The sequence below is a fragment of the Bacillus rossius genome, chromosome 6, assembly GCF_032445375.1.
Source record: "Bacillus rossius redtenbacheri isolate Brsri chromosome 6, Brsri_v3, whole genome shotgun sequence".
Lineage (NCBI taxonomy): Eukaryota > Metazoa > Arthropoda > Insecta > Phasmatodea > Bacillidae > Bacillus > Bacillus rossius.
The window spans coordinates 41,244,055-41,265,336 of record NC_086334.1 but is presented as its reverse complement, the minus strand read 5'-3'; the positions used below and the strand labels follow the sequence as shown (position 1 = coordinate 41,265,336).

The 21,282-nt window shown below is 37.2% G+C and overlaps 2 protein-coding genes across 2 annotated transcripts in view; one reads left to right on the top strand and one right to left on the bottom strand.

Moving 5' to 3' along the window:
* Positions 1-2,858: 2,858 nt before the first annotated feature.
* Positions 2,859-14,667, bottom strand: LOC134533087 (small ribosomal subunit protein mS31). The gene is made up of 7 exons (XM_063370325.1): positions 14,441-14,667; positions 13,364-13,553; positions 13,005-13,131; positions 11,403-11,571; positions 9,526-9,696; positions 8,057-8,286; positions 2,859-5,513 (listed from the first exon to the last, which is right to left on the bottom strand). The coding sequence occupies exons 1-7, from the start codon at positions 14,464-14,466 to the stop codon at positions 5,230-5,232; spliced, it is 1,197 nt and encodes a 398-aa protein (XP_063226395.1). The 5' UTR covers positions 14,467-14,667; the 3' UTR covers positions 2,859-5,229.
* Positions 14,668-14,772: 105 nt separating this feature from the next.
* Positions 14,773-21,282, top strand: part of LOC134533086 (DDB1- and CUL4-associated factor 6-like) — a 35,921-nt gene continuing 29,411 nt past the window's right edge. The window contains exon 1 of the mRNA XM_063370324.1: positions 14,773-15,127. Coding sequence (XP_063226394.1) covers positions 15,034-15,127 — 94 coding nt within the window. The 5' untranslated portion in view covers positions 14,773-15,033. The remainder of the gene's footprint in view (positions 15,128-21,282) is intronic.

Below are 21,282 nucleotides of genomic sequence, written 5' to 3'. Positions count from 1 at the left end.
TCCGCGCGGAGGGACTCCACGCACTATTTATTTTTTATATTTAATTCTGTTCTTTGTGACAGTTTGACAGTCAATCGTGGCATGTACAGAATAGCCATGGATGTTGGACATAGAGAAGAGAGGAAGGGATAGAAAGGCCACTCTCTGAATAACAGCTAGAACGCTATTTGCAGCGCTGTTGTGGCCGTGCACAGTACTAACCGTATAAACATTGGTGAAAGAATGACCTAAGTAGCTATTTATGCTAAAACACCTATGTCACAAGCTAGCATTTTCATACACGTGGCGGCATTGTATTTTTTTCTTAATACATAATTTTATACTCAATTTAACAATGTACCTCAATGAAAATATGGCCACTACATAATTGAATAAATAAACGCCAGATATTTTCCAGTTTCCACCTACGAAGCGATAAGCAAGTAGCACGCAAATGACCTAAAGTCCTGAACAAAAAATACGAAAGAAAAATTGCCGCCATTACAAATGAGCCTTGGCAACGAATCGTAAACAAACATTGAGCAGTGAGCCCACTAGCGCTCTTGCGGCCGTGCACACAAACAAAACGTCGTTCAAGCATCTCTCTAATGAGTGCACGTCCATGGATGTCGGAAGCAGCGGGCGACGCGGCAACAATGGCGCGCGTCTCCGCGGCAGCGGACACCAAGAGGCGATGGAGCGGCTGCGCGCGGCGCTGCGCGAGGCGCAGTACTCGCTGGAGGACTGCTACGAGGACCACCTGCGCGACTGGTACGAGGACTACGTGGAGGACGGAGCGCTGCCGGGGCTGGCGCGCGGGGCCTGCTGCGCGCTGCTGGCGCTGCTGGCGGCCGCCGCGGCGGCGAGGCTGGCACGGCAGTGGCGCTGGCCGGCGCGCAAGCGGCGCCTCGAGGCGAGGCTGGCGGAGGCGCGGCTCCAGCTCGTCATGCGGCGCCAGGCGGCCGTCGAGGTGTCGGCCGCCCTCCAGCAGGTGGGTCTAACCAGTGGCGCAGCCAGGATTTGTGTATGGGGGGTGTTAAGAAGCATGCCCCCCCCCCCCCCCCCGTATTAAAGCGAGGGGTCCTCGGGTCCTCCCCCGGGAAAATTTGGATTTTAAGGTGTAAAATAGTGCTATTTTAGCAGTTTTCGGTACTTAAATTAAAATATTGTAAAGGTAAAAATTTTATTAATTTTTAATATGAAATTTGTTTGAGTGATTAATAAGAAATTAATTAATGATTTGGTGCTAGGGGGGGGGGGGGTTTGAACCCCTAAACACCCCCCCCCCCCCCATGGCTACGCCCCTGGGTCTAATCAGGGGTGGTTGGGGACCTCAGCCCCTCCCTCTTACAACTCTTTCAAACAGCTTTCCAAAGCAAATATAAAACTTTGATTTCAACAATGTTTTTGCCAATTTATCTGTAAAAAATTTCCTAATAATTTATCTTCTGGTTGATTTTTTTTTATCAATTCTTAAGTTCAAATTCTGGTAACATCATGTTGTTATAGGGGACAGTAAAATATTTGAAAGTTTTTCTTTAATACTGTATTATGATTTGAAATGTGTATTAATCAGCACTTTAAATGATACATGCTAACATGCGTTTATATCAAGGGTTGACGTGGGAGGGGATGTTCCCCTGGAATTAAACAGCCCCTTTTTGAGGGAGGCCCTCCTGCACTTGCAAAAGCATGGTTGTGAAATGGGTTTGATAAACATAAACATAAAAAATGATGTTTTATGGAAAACTTTCTCTGTGTGTGTATATATACACACACACACAGAGAGAGAGATATATATATATATATATATATATATATATATATATATATATATATATATATATATATATATATATAATAGTTTTATTCTGTTGATTGCATGCATTTAGGCCAAAATATGAAAATTATACAACATACAAGCACCCTATTAATACTAGATGCATTGTGTTGGTTAAAACTCGTGCACAAAACTCTCCAGCTTTCCACCACCACCTTTGAATTTCCACACAAGGTTTGATAAAATCCACGTATCACTGAGATATAAATTTTCCACTTCATTGGATGAATCGACTCAAAGAGTTAGGAATACGCTGAGGGTGGATTGTTTCCCTAACCCATCACCCCAACATGACTCAAACTTACAACCACAGTGTCATTTTTTTATTCTGTGTATAAGATTGCAGTGCAATGATTGATAATTAAAAAGAATAGTAAACCATTACACTTGTATACAGTCATGTGCTACCTAATCTTCCTTCGTGTGTTGGCCATGTGTTGTTCTTATCTGCCATGGTACCGCCGGGGAGGCAGTCCATATGTTTGCGATGATAACCTTGTGTTTGTCCATGTGTAATTATCGTGCCCACCACTCAAGTCTAACGACTGTCGGTGGGGCATGTCACAATTTTAAATGAATAAATAAAAATATTTCAAGGACAGAGAACATTGCATTAACTCTTACTGTTAATTCTCATGAACTTAAAAACAAACTAGCCTTAACAACGAGAAAACAAGAAGCATTTTCAACGTGGCGCTACAGCTATTAAGTCTTCCTCAACTTGGCCATGTGCTAACCGCATGAAAATAACCCGTACTTATAGTGGCTTCTGAACCATGATGTACTACAATGTCCCAGGAGACAGAGTGTCTCGAGAGGCAGCAAGAGGCCCAGGTCGTCGCAGACAGCGCCGGAGACGCCCCCCAGCACCCCACGGCGACGCTTCCCTCGAAAAATCCTTGCGCCGTTGCGTCGTCCAGCCGTCAGCGCCCAAGAGATTAATTATGAACACGAAGAAAATCAGCTACCATAAAACACACTCTTACCATCAAAATCAAGACACACGCCTTGTTTGGTTCAGCAGAAATAAAAGCTGTAATGCTGGAGATCAACATGCTTTTTATTTACAGAAACAGTTACATTTTTTTTTTAACTATTAAAATTAAAATACTTTTCATTCAAAAAGTACAAAATGTAACTTACACACACAATCAGTCAACAATATTTAATAAGTAAGGATGTATTGCAGCAGAACCTGCCTAGCCAAGGACCGAAGTGAGAACTTGTAAGCTGTTCCTAACTGAAGCAAAACAGACCTGTTGCTCCTGACCAAAAATTAAAAAAAATGGGAAGTAATGCAATGCAAAATGGTAATCTGTGAAATGAGGATGTACGGAGCAAAAAAAAAAAATATTTAAGTACCCACACAATGTAAATATCCTAGGTGCTCTGCTAACATTCCTTGCTTGACAGGAGCACAGGAGCAGTGGAAGGATGACCATAAGGTCGTAAGAAGTTATGCAAATAATTTTATTCATAATTGATTAAACTTAAATTCAGATTCCCACAATACTTTAAAAGACCATTCAGGTTATACACGGGCTTAGATATTTACCACTGCCAGTATGCCAAAAAATAACACTGTTTTGTTTACTAGCCCGTGATCTGTGAAGTAGGTACGGTATATTATCTTGCCAGCATGTGCAAATGTTCAAATTCACACAGCATTTACATTTACCATTTACTGAACAGTACTTCACTAACCTCTTCTATCTGAGATCTCTGGTTTTACTGAAGGACAAGGTGGAATAATCAAATTTTTTAAAGAAAATAAGTTATGTTTATTACAATATTTATGCACACAGAATTCTTCCATTTTATTACCGGTACCCTTGTTATAGCATTTTCAGGGTGAATGACAATGTCAGTGCTAATAGTCAATCTCAAAACTAAAGAAATTGGTTTTATTTGTATTACCAAACAAAAACTTTTAACACCTGGTACAGTTAAATTATAGGCATATATATCTGTGCAACTACAGGATTCCATATATATTAATTACTAAATAATTCTAAAAGTACCAAAATTATTTTAATATCCTCTTTTTCAGTAGTGATTATTGATCAGTAATAGTTCTGTACTATTGTCGACTGATTTTGATTATTTTAACCCTATTCAGTTCTTAACACAAATAATGAAGATACTAAAGACAGCTTAGAACAAAAGCAGACCACAAAGAACCTAGTAAGCTAAGGTTGTTTGGGTTATTGTACAAAAAGCCGACAGGAAAAAAAATCATAACTTTTAACAAATAATAGAAAAAAAATTACAATTTTTTATGCAGGAATATACATAAAAATAATTTGATGAGAATTAAATAAATATTGGTACATATATGAAAAAACAATTGTCCATTGTACTCTTCTAGTACAAACTAACAAACATAAAGCTTGGGTTTACAAGTTAGAAGGTATAAAGAAACTGTTTACATCTGCTTTTTGTACACTATTATATTAATTTAATTTTAAAAAGTCTTCACAAAGTGTAACACTACTGTTTAAAACCAATATGAAGAGAAATATTTGTCTTTGTACTTAGTACCAATAAATTAAGTGCAGGAACATTTTTACCAAATACTTTTGAGACTACTACAATTTTAAAGTTCCAAGATTTTTGTGATAAAATATGGTCACACTATCATGTGAATCCAATATTGCACACAACTTTAGTTCCATTTCTTTTTTATTGTTAGCCAAAAGAATGGTAAAAGTACTCAAAATTTTCTCATACAAGTGAAAAATGTATGTTTCCAAACAAAAAATATATTTATTATCAGTTTATTAAAAAATATTATCTTAGCAAGACCTATCGCCAGTATTGTTAATATGGAGCTATCTGTAGATACAAGAGTTTATGGTTTTATTTTTAGGCCAATTACATTTTTAAAACAGGAGAATTCAGTGTTATTGAACACTATGTCAATGTTTCATAATACTTATTTCACCAAAACAATGTCATTTTGACTGATAGATGATGCACTTGTGAACAATAAAAATAAAATTGCAAGTACTTGTTTGAAAAATATACCAACATCTTAACATCATAATGTAAAAATGAGTAACTAATAACATTTGTAAGACCAAAAGAGAGTAAAATAAAATTTTTCCAATCTACTAAGTAAATACCTACATTTTTGTAAAAACTTTATGCTGAATACATTACATTGATTGAATTTAATATATTAATTATTACATGTTTGTGATCTGAGTTACGTTTCGATTAAAAATGCTGATTTATTTCATGATATTGGTTGCTTAATGGTGCATTAACTTGCATTCCGGTATTACATGGTGTATCGACATCCTTTTCGGTGTTACTTTGGTTTTATCGCAATTCACCATATGATCGTGTCCCCAGCTATCTGGTAGCGTGTACAGAGAAGCTAGCGTGAGCGAGTGCAACACAAGGGCCTACTGCACAGCGTCCTGCCGGGGCCCAGGATCCTGCTGCGACGGGGCGCCGTCCCCGAGGGCCCCCACCTCGGCCAGCAGCGCTCTCTTGCCCTCGAAGTAGTCGCGGTACCACTCCAGGTGCTCCCGCTTGTCCCTGACGGTGATGTACGGGTTCTTGGACAGCCCCACGCACACCAGCTCCATGAAGTGGCGGATGGGGCCCCGCGGGGGGCACCACGGCTCCAGGTGCCTCTCCAGGAACACGTGGTCCGCGAAGAACACCTTCGCCTCCTCCTCCATGCCTGCGGCACAGCAGAACATCCTGCTGAGAGTTGTTTCCCGCACCGAGTGTGCAGCGTGTTATGTTCAGGGACAACATTTTTATGGTTTCATTTTAATAAAAGCTGTTTTGTAATGCCTACTCCACCAAAACAGGGGCAAAATTTTACATTTTGCATTTTTACTATAAAAAATTTGTAATACATTGGTCTAAAAAAGATACATTCAGAACAATAAAAATAAATTGGCTAGCATTTGTGGTTTAAAAGCACAATAAAACCAATTAAATTAATTTTTCTGATCTATGCACTTTGGTACAATCTTTTGTACGGAAATAACGACATGCCTCAATTTAAGTGTTGGTTAAATGCTGCTTAATTCCATGATATAACGTACATTTCGGTGCTATATGGTCTATTTACTTGCATTTCGGTGCTATATGGTCTATTAACCAGGTTGTGGTTATTCAATAACACCACATTACTCAGATGAGAAAGTTATTGTATGGCTCCAGGTTGTGGTTGTTCAATAACACCACATTATAATCATTCCCACCCATGTTCCTGCTTTCGTTAAGCCTTCAGATGCACTGGTTTAGAGCATAAAAACCATCCAAAACTAACACAGAAGATTAAGTTTCCAAAAGAAACCTATTTCTAAAATTTTCTGTAGTTTTTTTTTTTTTTTTTTTTTTTTTTAATTAATTAATTCTGTACTGATGGTTCTCAAAATAAAAACTTTGGTCATTATTTAAACTTTAAAGGCCCAAAATATTTAGACATGGTTAGAGTCAAGATTTTGTGGTGTTATTTTAAGACAAATTTCGGTGTAAAGAAATAAATATTTCGGTGTTATATGGTTTTATTTTTTTGCTCAAAATACCCACGGCAAAATTTTCTTGCTTTTCTGTACAACATGCAAATTTATTAAAACAAATATTAATAAACACTAAAACCTCATGATCTAATCACAATTAAGTTCATTTGCAAATTCATAAATTCAAACTTTTAAATAACTACTAAAAATTTCACGGCTTAATTACAATCACATACACTACAAAATTACACAATTAGGCACTTCCAAAGTTACTATTAAGACGGTTTTATTGAAATGCTATCATAGTTAAATTTTCCGCATCTTCTGTCACTAACTACCAGTGAGTACCTGGAAAATGAACGTTCTGCATCAACATTTGATGTTGGGAACCAGATTGCCCTTAAACTGGCTTGAGCAAATTCACTGTAGTCCCCTTTAAGGGAGAACAGTACCTTTGCAACATCAATTTGACTTGTTTCTGGCAATGAAAGTTCATCCTCAATTATTTTTTTGAAAGCAACATAGCCATGGATGAATGTATCAATGGGAAGATGGGAAACACAAGGCAAGTTATGCAGACTTCTGTAGGTTTGCATCTTCTATGCTAACCCTACTCACATTTCTTGGGTTGAACAGCAAATTAATGGCATTAAAGACTTAGACAAGGATGTCGTTTAACAGATGAGTTTTGCCTCAAACGCTTATGTTTCTCACTCGCGACATGTTTCACAATTGTATCGCGTCTCTCGTAGTCTAGCCTGCAGTTACAGAATTTGCACATTAAAATTTTATCACTGAAATAAAATCCTTCGCTGGAAAATTCTTTCGATCGGTCACTGGCAGAAACCTTCGTTTTAGGCATTATCAATAATTTTTAATCACTTAGGAAGAATTTAACCTCTTAATACGCAAAAACTTGCCGTGCTGGAAAGATCAAAACAGTGGAGAATAGATGCAAATACAAACGCATACCGAATACCAACATACGTACGTGAAAATTAATACCGACATAAACATGTACTATTTATTATTTACAATCGTTACGTTAAGCAGGGTTAGTTTTATTATCGTGCCCTACGTACTTTATTTTAAATAAACAGTAAAAGCAATGCGCTTTAGTGTGTAATATTTTAATTATTAAAAACGTAATCTTAGAAAAACATATTTTGGACGTTTGTTATTTTTGTATTTACAGAAAGTGAACGGCGGCCATTGTATCATAGTTATCAACATCTTAAATTATTATGGTACACAAGATTACCGTTTAAAGAAAATATTACGTTAATTCCGAGACTTAATTTTAAAATCTATAATGAATCACCGTCGCATATAATATATATGCTAGTTACTGTCAGAAATATTTGATTGTGCTGAAGATAGTGAATTGTCCTTACAGAATGGGGAAAAAACGTAAATAATCAGGATAAACGAAATTTCGTGACATATCGCGGATTTCGCACAATTTCGTTTTATTTCGTGTTTTCAAGCGGTTTTCGGTGTTATTTCGTTTTATCGCACATTACCATATAATCGTGCCTCTAGACATGGTATATGTAAGAATCATTACAGAACCCAAAAGAATGAGATGGAAGGATGAGAATAAGAAGGAAGCCAGTGATAAGCAAAGTTAAGACTGTGAAAAAAAAAACGGCTTTAACCTGTATTCTCCCAACTATCTGTCACCAATGGAAAAGCCCATGCACCTTCAGGAAACCACAGTGCATTAGCAATCCTGATCTTACAATCGTACCCTGCTCGTTGTTGATGGGGAACTTCCACAGCTTTCCCTGCTCTGTCCACTGAATCATCTCCTCGAACACGTTCGACGGCGGGTGTGTCACCGCCAGCTTCAGCTCGCGCTCCCGGAGTCGCTGCCAAGTTTCCAGCACTGGGGCCTCATCCTTCTGTGGCTGCGATTTGTCGACAGGCGTGAAGATTCCCAATGGCTTGCCTTCGAATAAACTGACCCTCCCAGGCGAACTGCAAAAAGAATAAAACAAATAAGTGTAACCGTACAAATAGCCAAAATGTGCCATATAATTATGGGTTTAATTTATTTCATTTTAAGACGCAACCTTTGTTGTGATTTTTTTTTTACTCTACAAATCGGATGTCGCTTACAATCAATGGTGTCCTTCATTTTCCTGATGCCGTCACTTTTTTTCTCTGAAAATAGGGTGCAGCAAACAATCAATCATATACTATACTATCAGACATATTGATCAATATACCGGTAACTGGGGAAAATATAAATGAACCCATTTAATGAGATAGTGATTCTGGGTGTTGCACATGAAAACAATGTGGCTAGTCAACTATCACATTAAGGTATGATTTATTATTTACACCGCAAATGAACCAAGGTTTAATCAGAAGAATGTTCAGGAAGAACCAGACACTTAAATTGGCAAAAACACTTCCCCCATTTAAATTTGGCCAACAAATTGGAATATTGCATGGTCGACCAAAAAAAATGTGTGCTGAAAATCTGTTTGGCAACATTGTCAGGTTACTGAACAACGTATGTATTAAAGAGAACTAATGCACCAAAAGTTAACATTCACCATTTAAAAAAAATGTTTGCCTAAAGTCAAGTGTTTAACCATGTATATCCATTTTCCTTGGAGAAATTAAACTAAGAACTAAAAGATACGTTCATCTTAAATCAATGGTATCTTCAATTCGAGTAAATATAGTATTAGCAGGAAATTAAGAGGGATTAATTTCCATACATGTGTATGTAAGTGTACATGCATGCACACAATCTGATAACCTATTAGTTGCTTATTTCAATCAATATTATTCAAGGATACTTCAAAGATAATGCAAATATATGTAACAAACAATTTACTTCACAAAAAATTATCTAACCAATGGCAAACAAATATTTATACTGCGTAAGGAAAATAAAAGTAAAATTCATTCAAATGTTTCAGTATCGCTTGACAGTATAAACTTCATTTTGCAAAACAAAATGGCAAAATGGCTTGATTAAGTTTGTATGCTTTCATGCTATTGTCTAAATTAGCTAGGCTTGTGTGTTTCAGCTGCGTTGCCCCAAAGATGGCAATTGCATTGTCAACTAACTAAAACGTTGGGGATTATTTCATCAACTTTTGACGTGGCTGAGACCCAACTCTAGCAAATTCGAAAGAAAGGCTGATCTGGTTCAACTGTATAAAAGACCTAGCGCAGCAGAGAACCTGCAGCAGAACTTACGGTTTCTGCCTGTGCGCATCGCGCTCCTCCCGCTGAAGCCACGAGTCTCGCTGCTGCGACGGGGGGCCGCCCCGCCGAGACAGGATCTTCCGTACCTGCTGGGCCCGGCCTTCCCCCGGCGGGGCAGCGCCCTGAGCTGCTTGCTCCACCTTCATCCCGGCTATCAGCTGGCTGTCAAACAGGTGTGCCAAGAGTCCTCCCCAACACATGACTCAACGCTCACTACTCCAGCAGGGCCGGTGCAAGGTAAATTGGCGCCCTAGGCGAAAAACCTTAATGCCCCCCCCCCCCCCCCCCAAAAAAAATTTTCCTTGCCTCAAAATACATCACGTAAGCCTAAGATTTTGTCAAAAATCAAATGTAAGCAGGCTTGTGTATTTTTTTTTTTACTTTTTTATTACTTATTACTATTACAAATCATAAACAGGTCACCGTGGACTTTAAATAATTACTTATATCAATATAAACATTCCAAACTGTTACAAAAATCCATTTTCATCTAGTTTCAATAATCGTTAAACATATGATATCAGCTGTTAAGTGTCGTGCTGCGCCGCCCCCAGCTACTAGGCGGTTGCCCAGTTCGCCTGTATGGATGCGCCGGCCCTGTACTCCAGTAAACCTGCTCTTTGAGACGTCTGTCCACAAGCTGGTGAGGCTAGAAGGACCACGACGAAGCCATTGACTAGTGATGAAATGGATGATGATGATAAATTAGGGTTAACATCCCATCAGCATTAAGGTCATCAAGGGTGATGAGATGACAATGGAGCAATGACAGAATGAATTGGGGGAAAGGAAAACATAAGTACCTCAACAAAATCCACTGAAATTTGCTCCTGTCTTGGTAGAAGGCAAGTAATCGTGATGAGCTAGACTGCATGCACAGGCAGTAAAGAATTTATGGTCCCAGCATTGACACATTTTCCAATATAACCGTCAAAAATGAGTCAAGGTGTACGCAGGTGTTGCGAGGTTACAAACTCACATAGTCAGTGTCAGTGTTTCCAGTGGTGTGCCCAGGATCCAGGATTTTGCTCTGGGGGGGGGTTTCAGGCAGAAGGCTAGGGCCTTTCCGGGGGGCCTGGAGGGTATGTCTGGAGGGGATGCTTCGTATATATCCCTTTACAGTAGTTTAGTTACGCTAAAAATGGAAAGTGAACTAAGTTTAATTAAACATTTATGCTTGTGTCATTGAATTTATTTTAATATCATACTAAACATTTATTTTTTTCATTTTACGAATTTAATATTAAAATATTTTTAGCCCTGGGGGGGGGGAGGGTCCGGTCCCGCTCGTCCCCCCCCCCCCTAGGCACACCCCTGAGTGTTTCAATGTAGTAAGTGGAGAATGCGTAGTGGAGAATCGTGTTGCAAATTATCTCATTGGCTCCTGCTATTAGTCACGCAAGAAAATAAAGACAGATACAAAGATATCACTTCTATGTTGGTGGTCTCCGTATACGTACCAACGACAGGAAACAAAGCCAACAAGTTAGGGTAAAAAGAAATTTTGATTTGCAGTAGTGTCTCTATTCTGCATACTAATGCCAATTACAAATATAATTGGGTTAAATTTTCACAATACATTATATTTCTACATGCTCAAATAATTTATTTTTACAGACATCCAGGGTGACATTTTTGTTGATTTTTTTATTTTATACTCAAATTCTTTCCTCAATATTTCAGGCATTATTTTTTTATTTAATGTTGTTTATCTGCTTTTATAATCTACATATAACCGATGCACTAATATTCCCTTGGATTAATGTTCAATTTGCTATAATTGATAACATGCTTATCTTCTTATTTACAGACAAACAAAGCATTTAAACATTAGTTATAAGCGGACAACGTGCATCCTGCACTCTCACCCCAGGTCCGCGGCTGGTTTTGCCGCAGAGGTAGTGTCTTCCTGCTCCGTAGTTGGCTCGTCACTCCCGGAACGATAGAGCAGTTTCTGGAGGAGTTCCTTTTCTGTCTGCTTCGCGTCCCCGCTCAACGTTTCTGCCACGTCACGGGCTGCACTTTCCAACGACTGGTCTACGATACGAAAACCAAATCAAACATCTCCAGCAGTCTCACTGAGATCATTAACATTCACAAAATGTTAGTTATATTGTTGATTAATGTGTGGTGAATAGATACTTGCATGCCTTCAACCCTTGAACTACTATTTGGAACCAGATTTGCCATCTTTAAATTCCTGTACAAATTCTTTGTCGAAAGTAGCTATCAAATTCCTTGAATCATTTAACATTGTTCTATACTATGAAATTAAAGATGGTGGACCTGGCTCAACATATGAGTTCAAAGGGTTAATATTCTAACATATAAAAATCAATGTTTGTTTGTTTGTTCGTATTCTATGCGCTGCCATACCGTTCATCTGATTGAATTGAAACTTTGTCAACTTATTGCTTGCACTTGCACAAAGGTTTTAGGTATAGTAAAATTAACTTACAATAGGTGGCGTGTGTATTGTACCGGCATATGTATTTGAAAGAGTATTTCTACAATCATACAATATTTTCTTTCCTTTCAACATAATTTCACGCATGACATAAATTAATTCACTTAAATAAAAAGCGAGATATAGAGAGATAGAAAATGGACAGCAAGAGATAGTGATAGATAAAGAGAAATAGAGGGATGGAGATAGAGGGATAGAGAGGTAGAGAGAATGAAATTTATAGATAAAGATACAAACATATATACATATACATATATAGAGAATAAGGTATTTATAGGAGATAGATAGTGGGAGATATAGAGAGATAAATGGAAATAGAGATAGAAAGATAGGGAGGTAGATATATATATATAAAGATACAGAGAGATAATGATAGAGAGATATAGATACATTGAGAGAGGTGTAGGTATATAGTATATAGAGATATAGATAAAGTAACACAGAATTAAAGCGAGAGGTAGAGTGATGTTTTGTGTATGTGTCCCTACTTCAAAAAAATTACAAAATAATTAGTTAACCCTTTCATTCCCATTGATACCATATGGCAACACAAATTTTTAACCTCTCTTGTGAATGCAAATATAAATATAAATATAAATGAAATTCTGTTTTCCAATGGTTGCCATATGGCCACATCCTCAAAATGTATATAAATTTTATTAAAATTATTTTTTTAATATAATTGTAATTCTAGATATATATTTATCAATATTTTACCTAAGAATATTTTATCTATTTACAATAATTTGGGAATGAAAGGGTTAAGAATAAAAAATAAATATTTATGAAAAAATTTTCTGGCTAACATTCTAAAGATGATTAAAATGTTAAGATGCTACGTCTGAAACTCAGCACAATTCTCAAATTGAAAAGTGAACCTTGCAATGTTGAGCTTTCATATAAATTACGTAATTGTTGTATCAAATTTTCCATCAGGAGTCAATAAGCACCTTTTAAACAATATAGGTAATAATAAAAACCACTAGAGTAGAGAATAACTAACCAAATTTCTCGTCTTCCATGAGCTTAGCTTGTTCTTCTTTCTTAGTTTCTTCCTTCCTCCGTTTCCGTTTTGGTTGAGCCAATTTTAGTTCAGCAGCCGACTGCAGCTGTGGTTTTGAGAACTCTTTCTATTAAACATAAAAATCAAGGCTCTTTTTAAGTTTTAAAAACTCTATAGTTAAACCCTCTCCAAAGTCCTTTATGCTCAACGCAACTGAAAATTAACTACATTTTAAAAGATAATCTTATAGAATCACAACACTAGTAACAAAAGTGTAACAAGATAATTAGAAAGGTTCAACATAACAATAAAATATTTTTCTTATTGTTCCCTAATTAAAATGTTACTGAAATACAAACCTCTATCATTGAATTTATAAGCATATTTAGCTTCCGCAAAGTCTCTGCGTTATTTGCATCTTTGGGCGTTTTCTTATCCTCATCATCATCAGAGGAGCTGTCTGAATCATCACTTTGACTGCCAAAGTAACGACTTATGGCCAATACTTTATCTGGCTGCTTGAAGTGCAGGAACTGCCGGCAGGTAAACCTATGAACCACAGGTAACATTAACAAGTTAAACACTCTCGCATGCCCAACTGCTATGCAGGAAGTATTAAGATTACCAATAAAAAAAATTCATACCCAAGCCTAGTTAAACTTAAGAAAACAACAAACAGAAATGCAAGATTCACATACGAGGCAAATAATTAATTAATGCAGAATTCATTGTAAAGAAAAAAATTACAAACCCTAATGAAGAAATCTTGGAAGACTTTTCAAATGAAAATAACTGCTATATACATAAAGTGAACTTCAAAATTAAAGTAAAAAACCTAAATGATAGTTTAGGAAAGATTAAGAAGTAGAAGAATTATAGTAGTTTATTGCAATTGCTATATTTCTCTGTATAATTTTGTACAAAAAAATATTAAATTTAATGCACTATTAAGGTATACATTGTACATAACTAAATTAGAATTTTGTATTTTCAGAACAAGGTTTAGGTGCAGGTACTCAAACAAGACAGATGTGAAGATACATGAAAAGTATGGAACAGAGAAAAGAGGATGTAGATAATTTTTTAAGAGTTGGTGCTCTTCTGAAAAAAGTACAAATATAATTAATTCTACAAATCGTACTTTGTGTTCCTATTATTACATAAGATGATTCTCTAACCCAATATTTAAATTAGATAACGATAATTCACAGTTTCAAACAGTTGATAAGGTTAGGTTGGCTACTTTTAAAATACTGTTAATTGGTGTGAACGGTTGGTTAAGTTAGGTTAGGTTACCGGTATTTTTTGGGGCAACATCATTTTAGGATTTTTTTTTATGTCTACTCTGGGGAAATATTAGATTTCACAATAAGCTCTTACTTTGTCTAAGATTTCTGTAATAATATCAAACTAATAGTATGCAAGCTCAAAATTACCTTACAGCAGAACACACAGTTAACATTGTGAAAGCAAACCCAATATTTAGGATATTGCGCAATTATAAATATATCTCTGTTCACTTAACTCATACAAAAATAAACTGTAAGTTTACAGAATTCGCTTCTACCCAATGCCAGAGAACATGCTAGTAGGTGAATTTGCTTTTAAAAACATGTGGACGATAAAGTAAACAACTAATACAAACACAAGACAGAAGAAACAGGGGTGCAATGCAACAGCACGAAAATTCTTTTCAATAATTTCTTACAGGCGGTTTGTGTTTGGTGGCTCACTTGCTTAGGTTTTTTTTTTTTTGTGGTCTGTTTTGGGGATACGAACGAAGCTGTCAGCTGAGATGGTGCGATGTTAAATATGCATGGTATTTATAGCGTACGTGCGGAACGCTGTATGTGTACTTGTGCCAAAAACATCAGTCGAGGAGAACTCATGTTGTGTTAAAGCAGTTCCTGGTGTTATTTTTCGCCAGCGTCTGTAAGTTGTGCATGCTCGCACCAAAACAACTATTCGCTGGTGTAGTTCATCGTGGAAGAAACCGCAGTGTCTATAGGAACAAGCTTAATTTCGCAAAATGAAGCGCAAAGCGGGAACCACTCTTTTCCGACAGATTTACGACCAACCTTATTCAGATTCGATGAGGGTACAACTCTACAACAGTACTAAACGTGAGTTTTTGAGCCAAATGTCAGTTGATGCTTTGTTAGATGGGGGAGGCATTTTAGTCATTACTCTGTTGTGTATTATCTGGCTACAGGCCAGTTCAAAGGTTCTTATTGATTTATTGTCTTAAATTTTTTCCCTAAAACTAAATATCTATTTTTTTTACACTACTTCTCTGTCAAAGTAACATTTTAATAAAATATTTAGTAGCTGCTTATTTAAATAACACAGTTTTTAAGAAGTATTTTTGATACTATTACTTAATTTACTTACCCCACGAAGTGTCAGTTTCAAATTCTGACTGGGTTTGAAGAGGATATGGCCTTGGCTTGACTCTCATACCCAAAGCCTTTACATCACCTGTGTGGAGCAAGACTTGATCCTCCTTGAGTGACCAATCACAAAAACCAAGCTTGCTGTTGGTGTTTAAACTAGGAGACTCGAGCCATTCCTCACTCTTCAATATCTGAGGAGCTCACCGCTGGTCAAAAAAACAGACACACAGTTCAATAAATATATTTATTTGAAAAGGCACTTGAACCTTATCAAAAGACTATTAAATAATTAAATTTATGCAAGGCCGAGGACCTACAATATTAATATCGGAGGTGTCCAGGCCACGTCACGTGGCCGCTGCTTCCTTTATTGCTGCACAGCAGGCATGCGACATGTCTGCACGCTCTATTGGTTGGTGGCCCGGTTATGCTATTTGAATATTAACAATCGCTTTTTATAACTAAACATGTACAAACAAAACAAGGGCAATATTACTTATAAATTTTAACACTGGCATACTGAATTAAACATAATTAAGTAAAAAGCTTAAATAAAATATAACTTATAAAAGTTATAATGATACCATCCAAGATGTAATAATTAGCTTAATAGTCATGTAATAAAATTAATTCTGTTGTTAAACTAAAAACTATAAAGAATACTGTTACAATTTACAGGGTTAGTAAAGGATAGCCTAATTAAAGATTTTATTACACACACAGTTTTATTGATGGCCACTACTTATGTCACTTACAATCTTAATCTTATAAAATTGCCAAATAATCAATTACATTTAAAAATGTTGCTTAACCAGTCACTCGTTTCTTACAATCCACACACCTCGTTGGGCCGCACTTCTGGCGCAACTCTCGCCGCAGTGCCCCTCGTGGATCTCAGCCACGGGACTCAGTCGCCGCACTCCGCCGCCGCTGACGCACTTGCCTTCGCCGAGATCCCACTCGACGCCTTGCTCGGAACTTCGCTCGGGACTCCGCCGCGCCCGCGACACTATCGCCCGGAACTGAACTCTTCGCCCTGCAACCTTCGTCCAGGGACTTCGCCGCTCTATCGCCCGGAAACACCGCCGCGGGAAAGCTCCCGACTTCACTCTGAACTCACTCACTCCCTGCCCTGGAACCTTCGTCCAAGGACTTTGCCACTCTACCGCACCCGTAGCACTATCGCCCCGGAAACTCCGCTGCGGGAGAACTCCCGACTGAACAATGACTCACTCTGAACCCAAGGTCGGCGTCCCGGGCACATATATAGGCCCAGAAACCTTCCAGAACTCCCTAGCGCGGCTGGGGCCAGTCGCGTCTTTCCGCGCCGACCCGACGGCAGAAATCTCTCGAAACACGTGTCGGCGGCTCGTGTAACTCCGCAGCTGTCTGGTGTCAGTTACGTGTCAAAGGCAGGGCGCCGTGCGGGGAGTGGAGGGAAGGAGGGGGGAAAGCAACAATCCTTGTTATCTTCCAGGCGCGCGCGGCGCATATCATGTTGCGGCAGTCGCCAGCCAGCTCTGCACCTGCACGTGTCTCGGCCTTGCTCACGTTCGTAACAATACATTACAAGAAAGTAACACACGTTGCTAGTTATTGTACACACACAGTCACTTTTCGGCGGGCGGTTAAAATATGAAGTAGTTGGCGAGCAGAGATACAGAGGCTGATGAAGAGAGACATCAGGCTGGTAGGAAGGGCGTAGCCCATAGTCGAAGTAAACCTTCAGATTTAGAAACCAAAGGCACATCGAAAATGAAAATGGTTAGCATTATTTACCATGATGGACACCAATTATGTTTTTAAGGCATAGTAAGTATAGAGCCATACAAATATTATGTACAGTGGGCAAAACATATTTGATAATGCCCAACAAAAAAATTTGCACACACTTGTTTTTCTTTAAAAAGACTTGTTTGTTGATTTTTATTACAGTTTTATCTTACCCTGTTAAGTACAGTACCTAATTACATTCTAAAGTTCCCTTACAGTAACAAGTTTCGTTAGCCCTGCACAAGGTCGCAAATCCAGTCAGGTAATGTAACTATTCATTTTCACTGGTTGAGTTTTGAAAACCTGCAACTCTGGTACAAAAAATATATAGGACGTTCAGAAATTGCTAGGCATAATTTTAATGGTGGGGTGGGGGGGGGGGGGGTGGGCATGGAATACCAAAATAAGCAAATGTCTTTAAGGAACATAAGTCGGAAAATACAACCTTTGAAAGTTAGGAGCATAAACAGTGGTGCAGGGATTTGAATTTGGCATCAGAGCACACACTGGCTGAGAATACTTATGATCGCAGTGCAATGACATTCAAACGCTCCGCGGGAAGCAGGTGACAAGCCAGGCACAGAAATAGGAGAGACGTAGCCCCTGTTTGACATCAACCTTCGGAATTAGAAACCAAAGCACATCCGTAAAGAAAATGGTTAGCATTTTTCCCCACAATGTATTATAATGGACACCCAGTTGTGGTTTTAAGGTGCCTTCTTGTCTACCATATACTCCACGCTGCGATCGCTTGTCCTCTCAGTCGCTGGAGTAGTGCCCTGATGCTCGCGAATTACAAATTTTTCATTCTGTAACTTTTCAGGGTTGCATTTCCGGACATAACATATCTGACCAAAATTCACTTATATTTGACATCAAAATGTGTTAGGCTCCTCCAAACACCTAGGCTCCTAAGGTAAAAGTTGCAGTGTAACTCTTAATTTCTGGACACACAGCAGGCCGCTCCTGTTTTGGTGACTCTGCTTGCCTTTTCACGTGGGCAGTAATATGTATGGCAGCTCTTATGGCCACCTGCCAGTATGCCCCAGCAGTACACTCTGTTGTTGATTTCACAGTCCACTTGCGCGCTTATTTCTAGTATTGTCGTCCAAAATAAAAAATTTTAACAGAAAAAAAACCTTTATCTGATATACTGTTTACTAAAAGAAATTTACTTCTTAAAAATATATGTTTAAACAAGATATAGGTAGTATAGTAAAATGTTAAATTTAAAACTACACCATTGATGTTTATTGGGTGACAAAATAATAGTTATGACTTAACAAATGTCACATTATTACTAACACAGTGAATAGCTATTAAGTGTTATAGTCTCCTATAAATGGCAATAATTTATAATCCAATGTGTCATCTGGTAGACATTTTTGTTATTTGGCCTTTCTATTCAGTCACCTTTAAATTAGATCTTCAGATAATGCTGACTGATAAAAATAATTATAAAAATAAAGAAGCTTTTCACAATAATTAGAAACAGCTTTAACTTAGAACTAAACATTTTAAACTGTACAAAATACATTTCATGCTAGAATTAAAGGTGAGTTATTGCTTTAATTGATATTACGCCTTATGTCACAATCAGTCATCCCACACTGCAAAATGGGGTTGATAATATCTGTAGTATATTATTATGAGATTAGTGGTTTCCATATATCATTTTATAATTTAATCTTATAATTTTTCTGATTCACTTGTTAAGTATCCAACATGTAGGCTGAATAAGTTCAGGGGGCTGTATTAATTTTTTTTTCCCCCATTTAATATTATTTTTCTATGGAAATGTTTTGCATATAATAACGTATCAACCAGTTATATTTTTCTCAGTTTGGGTTGTGAAACACCAAGGGCATCAGCATTTAAAAATAGTTCCTGAAGTAGGTCGGATTGCTGGCAAGCAACACAGGCTGAGGTTTGATATCACATCACAGACTGCTTCTGATACACTGACCATCACACTTGGAGCTGATAACCTTCCAATCCATAAGCATTTGTGGCACATAATTAGGCTGTAACAACTGAATCCCGTTAGGAACGTTTGTATCACATTAGTTACTGCTCTTGTTATAAATTTTTGCTATTTGAATGCTGTATAATTATTATAATAAATAGTTGTATTGAAATTCCACTTAAATTTGTACTAACTCAGGTAGAATAAATACTTACTAGTACTGTTAGTTACGAAGCTGAAACTGTCTACTATGTACTAGAAATCAATTTTGGTAGTAATAGTTAACTATAAAGATAACAATGGCTATTAATATTAACACAACTATCAAATCAGTACATACATGGTAAATTTTCAAACAGTCTGTCTCATTAAGTCCAAGCAAATGTAGTTTTTACATATTACAGAATAATTGCCTCATAACATCAGTAATTTTAAAGAACACAAATTTTTACAATAATATCACTGTAACATTAAGGCTTTGCTTCAACCCCCAAGTTTGCCTATTTCAATTTTTATAAAGTTAAATTATAGAAGCAGTTTAATATGCACATTACCCAGCTGTGAAAACCCAGGACATGGAGAACTTGTAGTGAGTGACCACAACACAATTAATCAAGCAAACATTTTAAATTGCAAGTATGTATTTACCTGACATTTTAAAAGTAGCAAATACAGTTGAAGGTCTTTAATCCAAATCTGTAGGGTTTGGAGGGGGGGTAAATAAGCAAAGGGGACCGTGCTGCCAGAGAGTTTTGCTTGTGGGTCTTAACCAACCCAAGTCACTGTATGTTATATACTGCCCTTACGTTGGCCTGTATGCATGCAATAAGTAGCAAACTGTAAAATATACAGAAGGTTTTCCATAAAACACAGTTTTGACGTTTACATTTATCAACCCTGTTTCACAGTCACGAATTTGCAAGAGGGCCCGCTCAGTGAAGGCAGTGAGGGGCTTCTTAATTCCAGGACGGGGACTGCCCTCCTTTCCTCAAGATCCACACCCATGACCACAGCCTTGCGGGATTACTGATTTTGCCAGTTTATTTAATGTCAATTTCGTTTGAACAGGAATATCACAGAAAAAATTTAAATAAGGTACAATGGTATTTAAAGCAATTTGTTATAAATGCTTTATAGAAAGAAAAATGTACATATGAATTTGATCTTATTCCTAAAAATCACTATAGAAATTTACTCGTGAAATATGTCCCACTGGAAAACTGGAAACATTGTACTAAAATGAAACCTTATAGTAAAGGCCCTGTCACATGATGTAAGTTTCCTTGGAATTCATGGAAGTTTTTGTAATTGGTAAGTTAGTGTTCGAATATCTGTGAAAGGTTTCATAGAAGGTGGAAATTTTACCCAATTAGAATGAAGTGGTGGTGTGCCCCTAGTGTTAAAAACTGTAATTTATTTTTCAGGAATTGATGTTTTCTTGATTATTGATTTGAAATGTGGTGATCATATTTTATTTAAGTTGTTACAGTATTATGTGACAATTATACATTTAAACATCCATGTTTGTGCAATACAAAAACAACAAAAAAATTAAATATCATAAAACCATTTGCACAAGTTAGGCTTACACCAGTCATAATTCTACATTTGATAGTTTCTTCCATAGAAACATCCATATCTGCTGCTGTGGAGGCTTGGATGGCAGTTTTGCAGAGCCTGCATGAAATCTCACATCGTGTGATATGGGCTTTTAACAGTAAACTCTGAGAGAACTTAAAACGGCGGCAGCACAGTAGTGCCGAATCCTCCAAAAGAAATCCCAGCATTAGCTGCTCAATTGGTACTAGATTGCAGAATGTGCTGTAAAATAGAATGCCCTTATTAAAAACCTTTCATTACATCATGTAGCTAATTTTTTTAGGCAGTTGTGAATGTTTCAGAAGCTTCTTAAGGTCATTTGAAAATATTTATTTTCTATTAGTGTGAGAAATAACTCAGATCTTTAAAAGCATTTTCCTTGTTTTTTTATATATATAAAAAAATAGTAAAATAATAAGTGTTATTTTAAAGAAAATTTGTCCTTTTTGTTCAAGTGGCAATTAACAGCTTGACATAACATTTTGTGTGTAAAGATAAGATACGTTCCTTATATTGATTAGGAGCTAAATCTGCAGCTATTCATTTC

Bases quoted from the DNA above. Each gene is read 5' to 3' on its own strand.
- LOC134533087 (XM_063370325.1), bottom strand. From the start codon at position 14,466: ATGTTAACTGTGTGTTCTGCTGTAAG. The intron at 9,697-11,402 runs GTGAGAGTGCAG...CCTGTTTGACAG, and splicing joins AAACCAGCCGCGGACCTGGG to CCAGCTGATAGCCGGGATGA. The intron at 8,287-9,525 runs GTAAGTTCTGCT...TTCTTTTTGCAG, and splicing joins GATGCGCACAGGCAGAAACC to TTCGCCTGGGAGGGTCAGTT.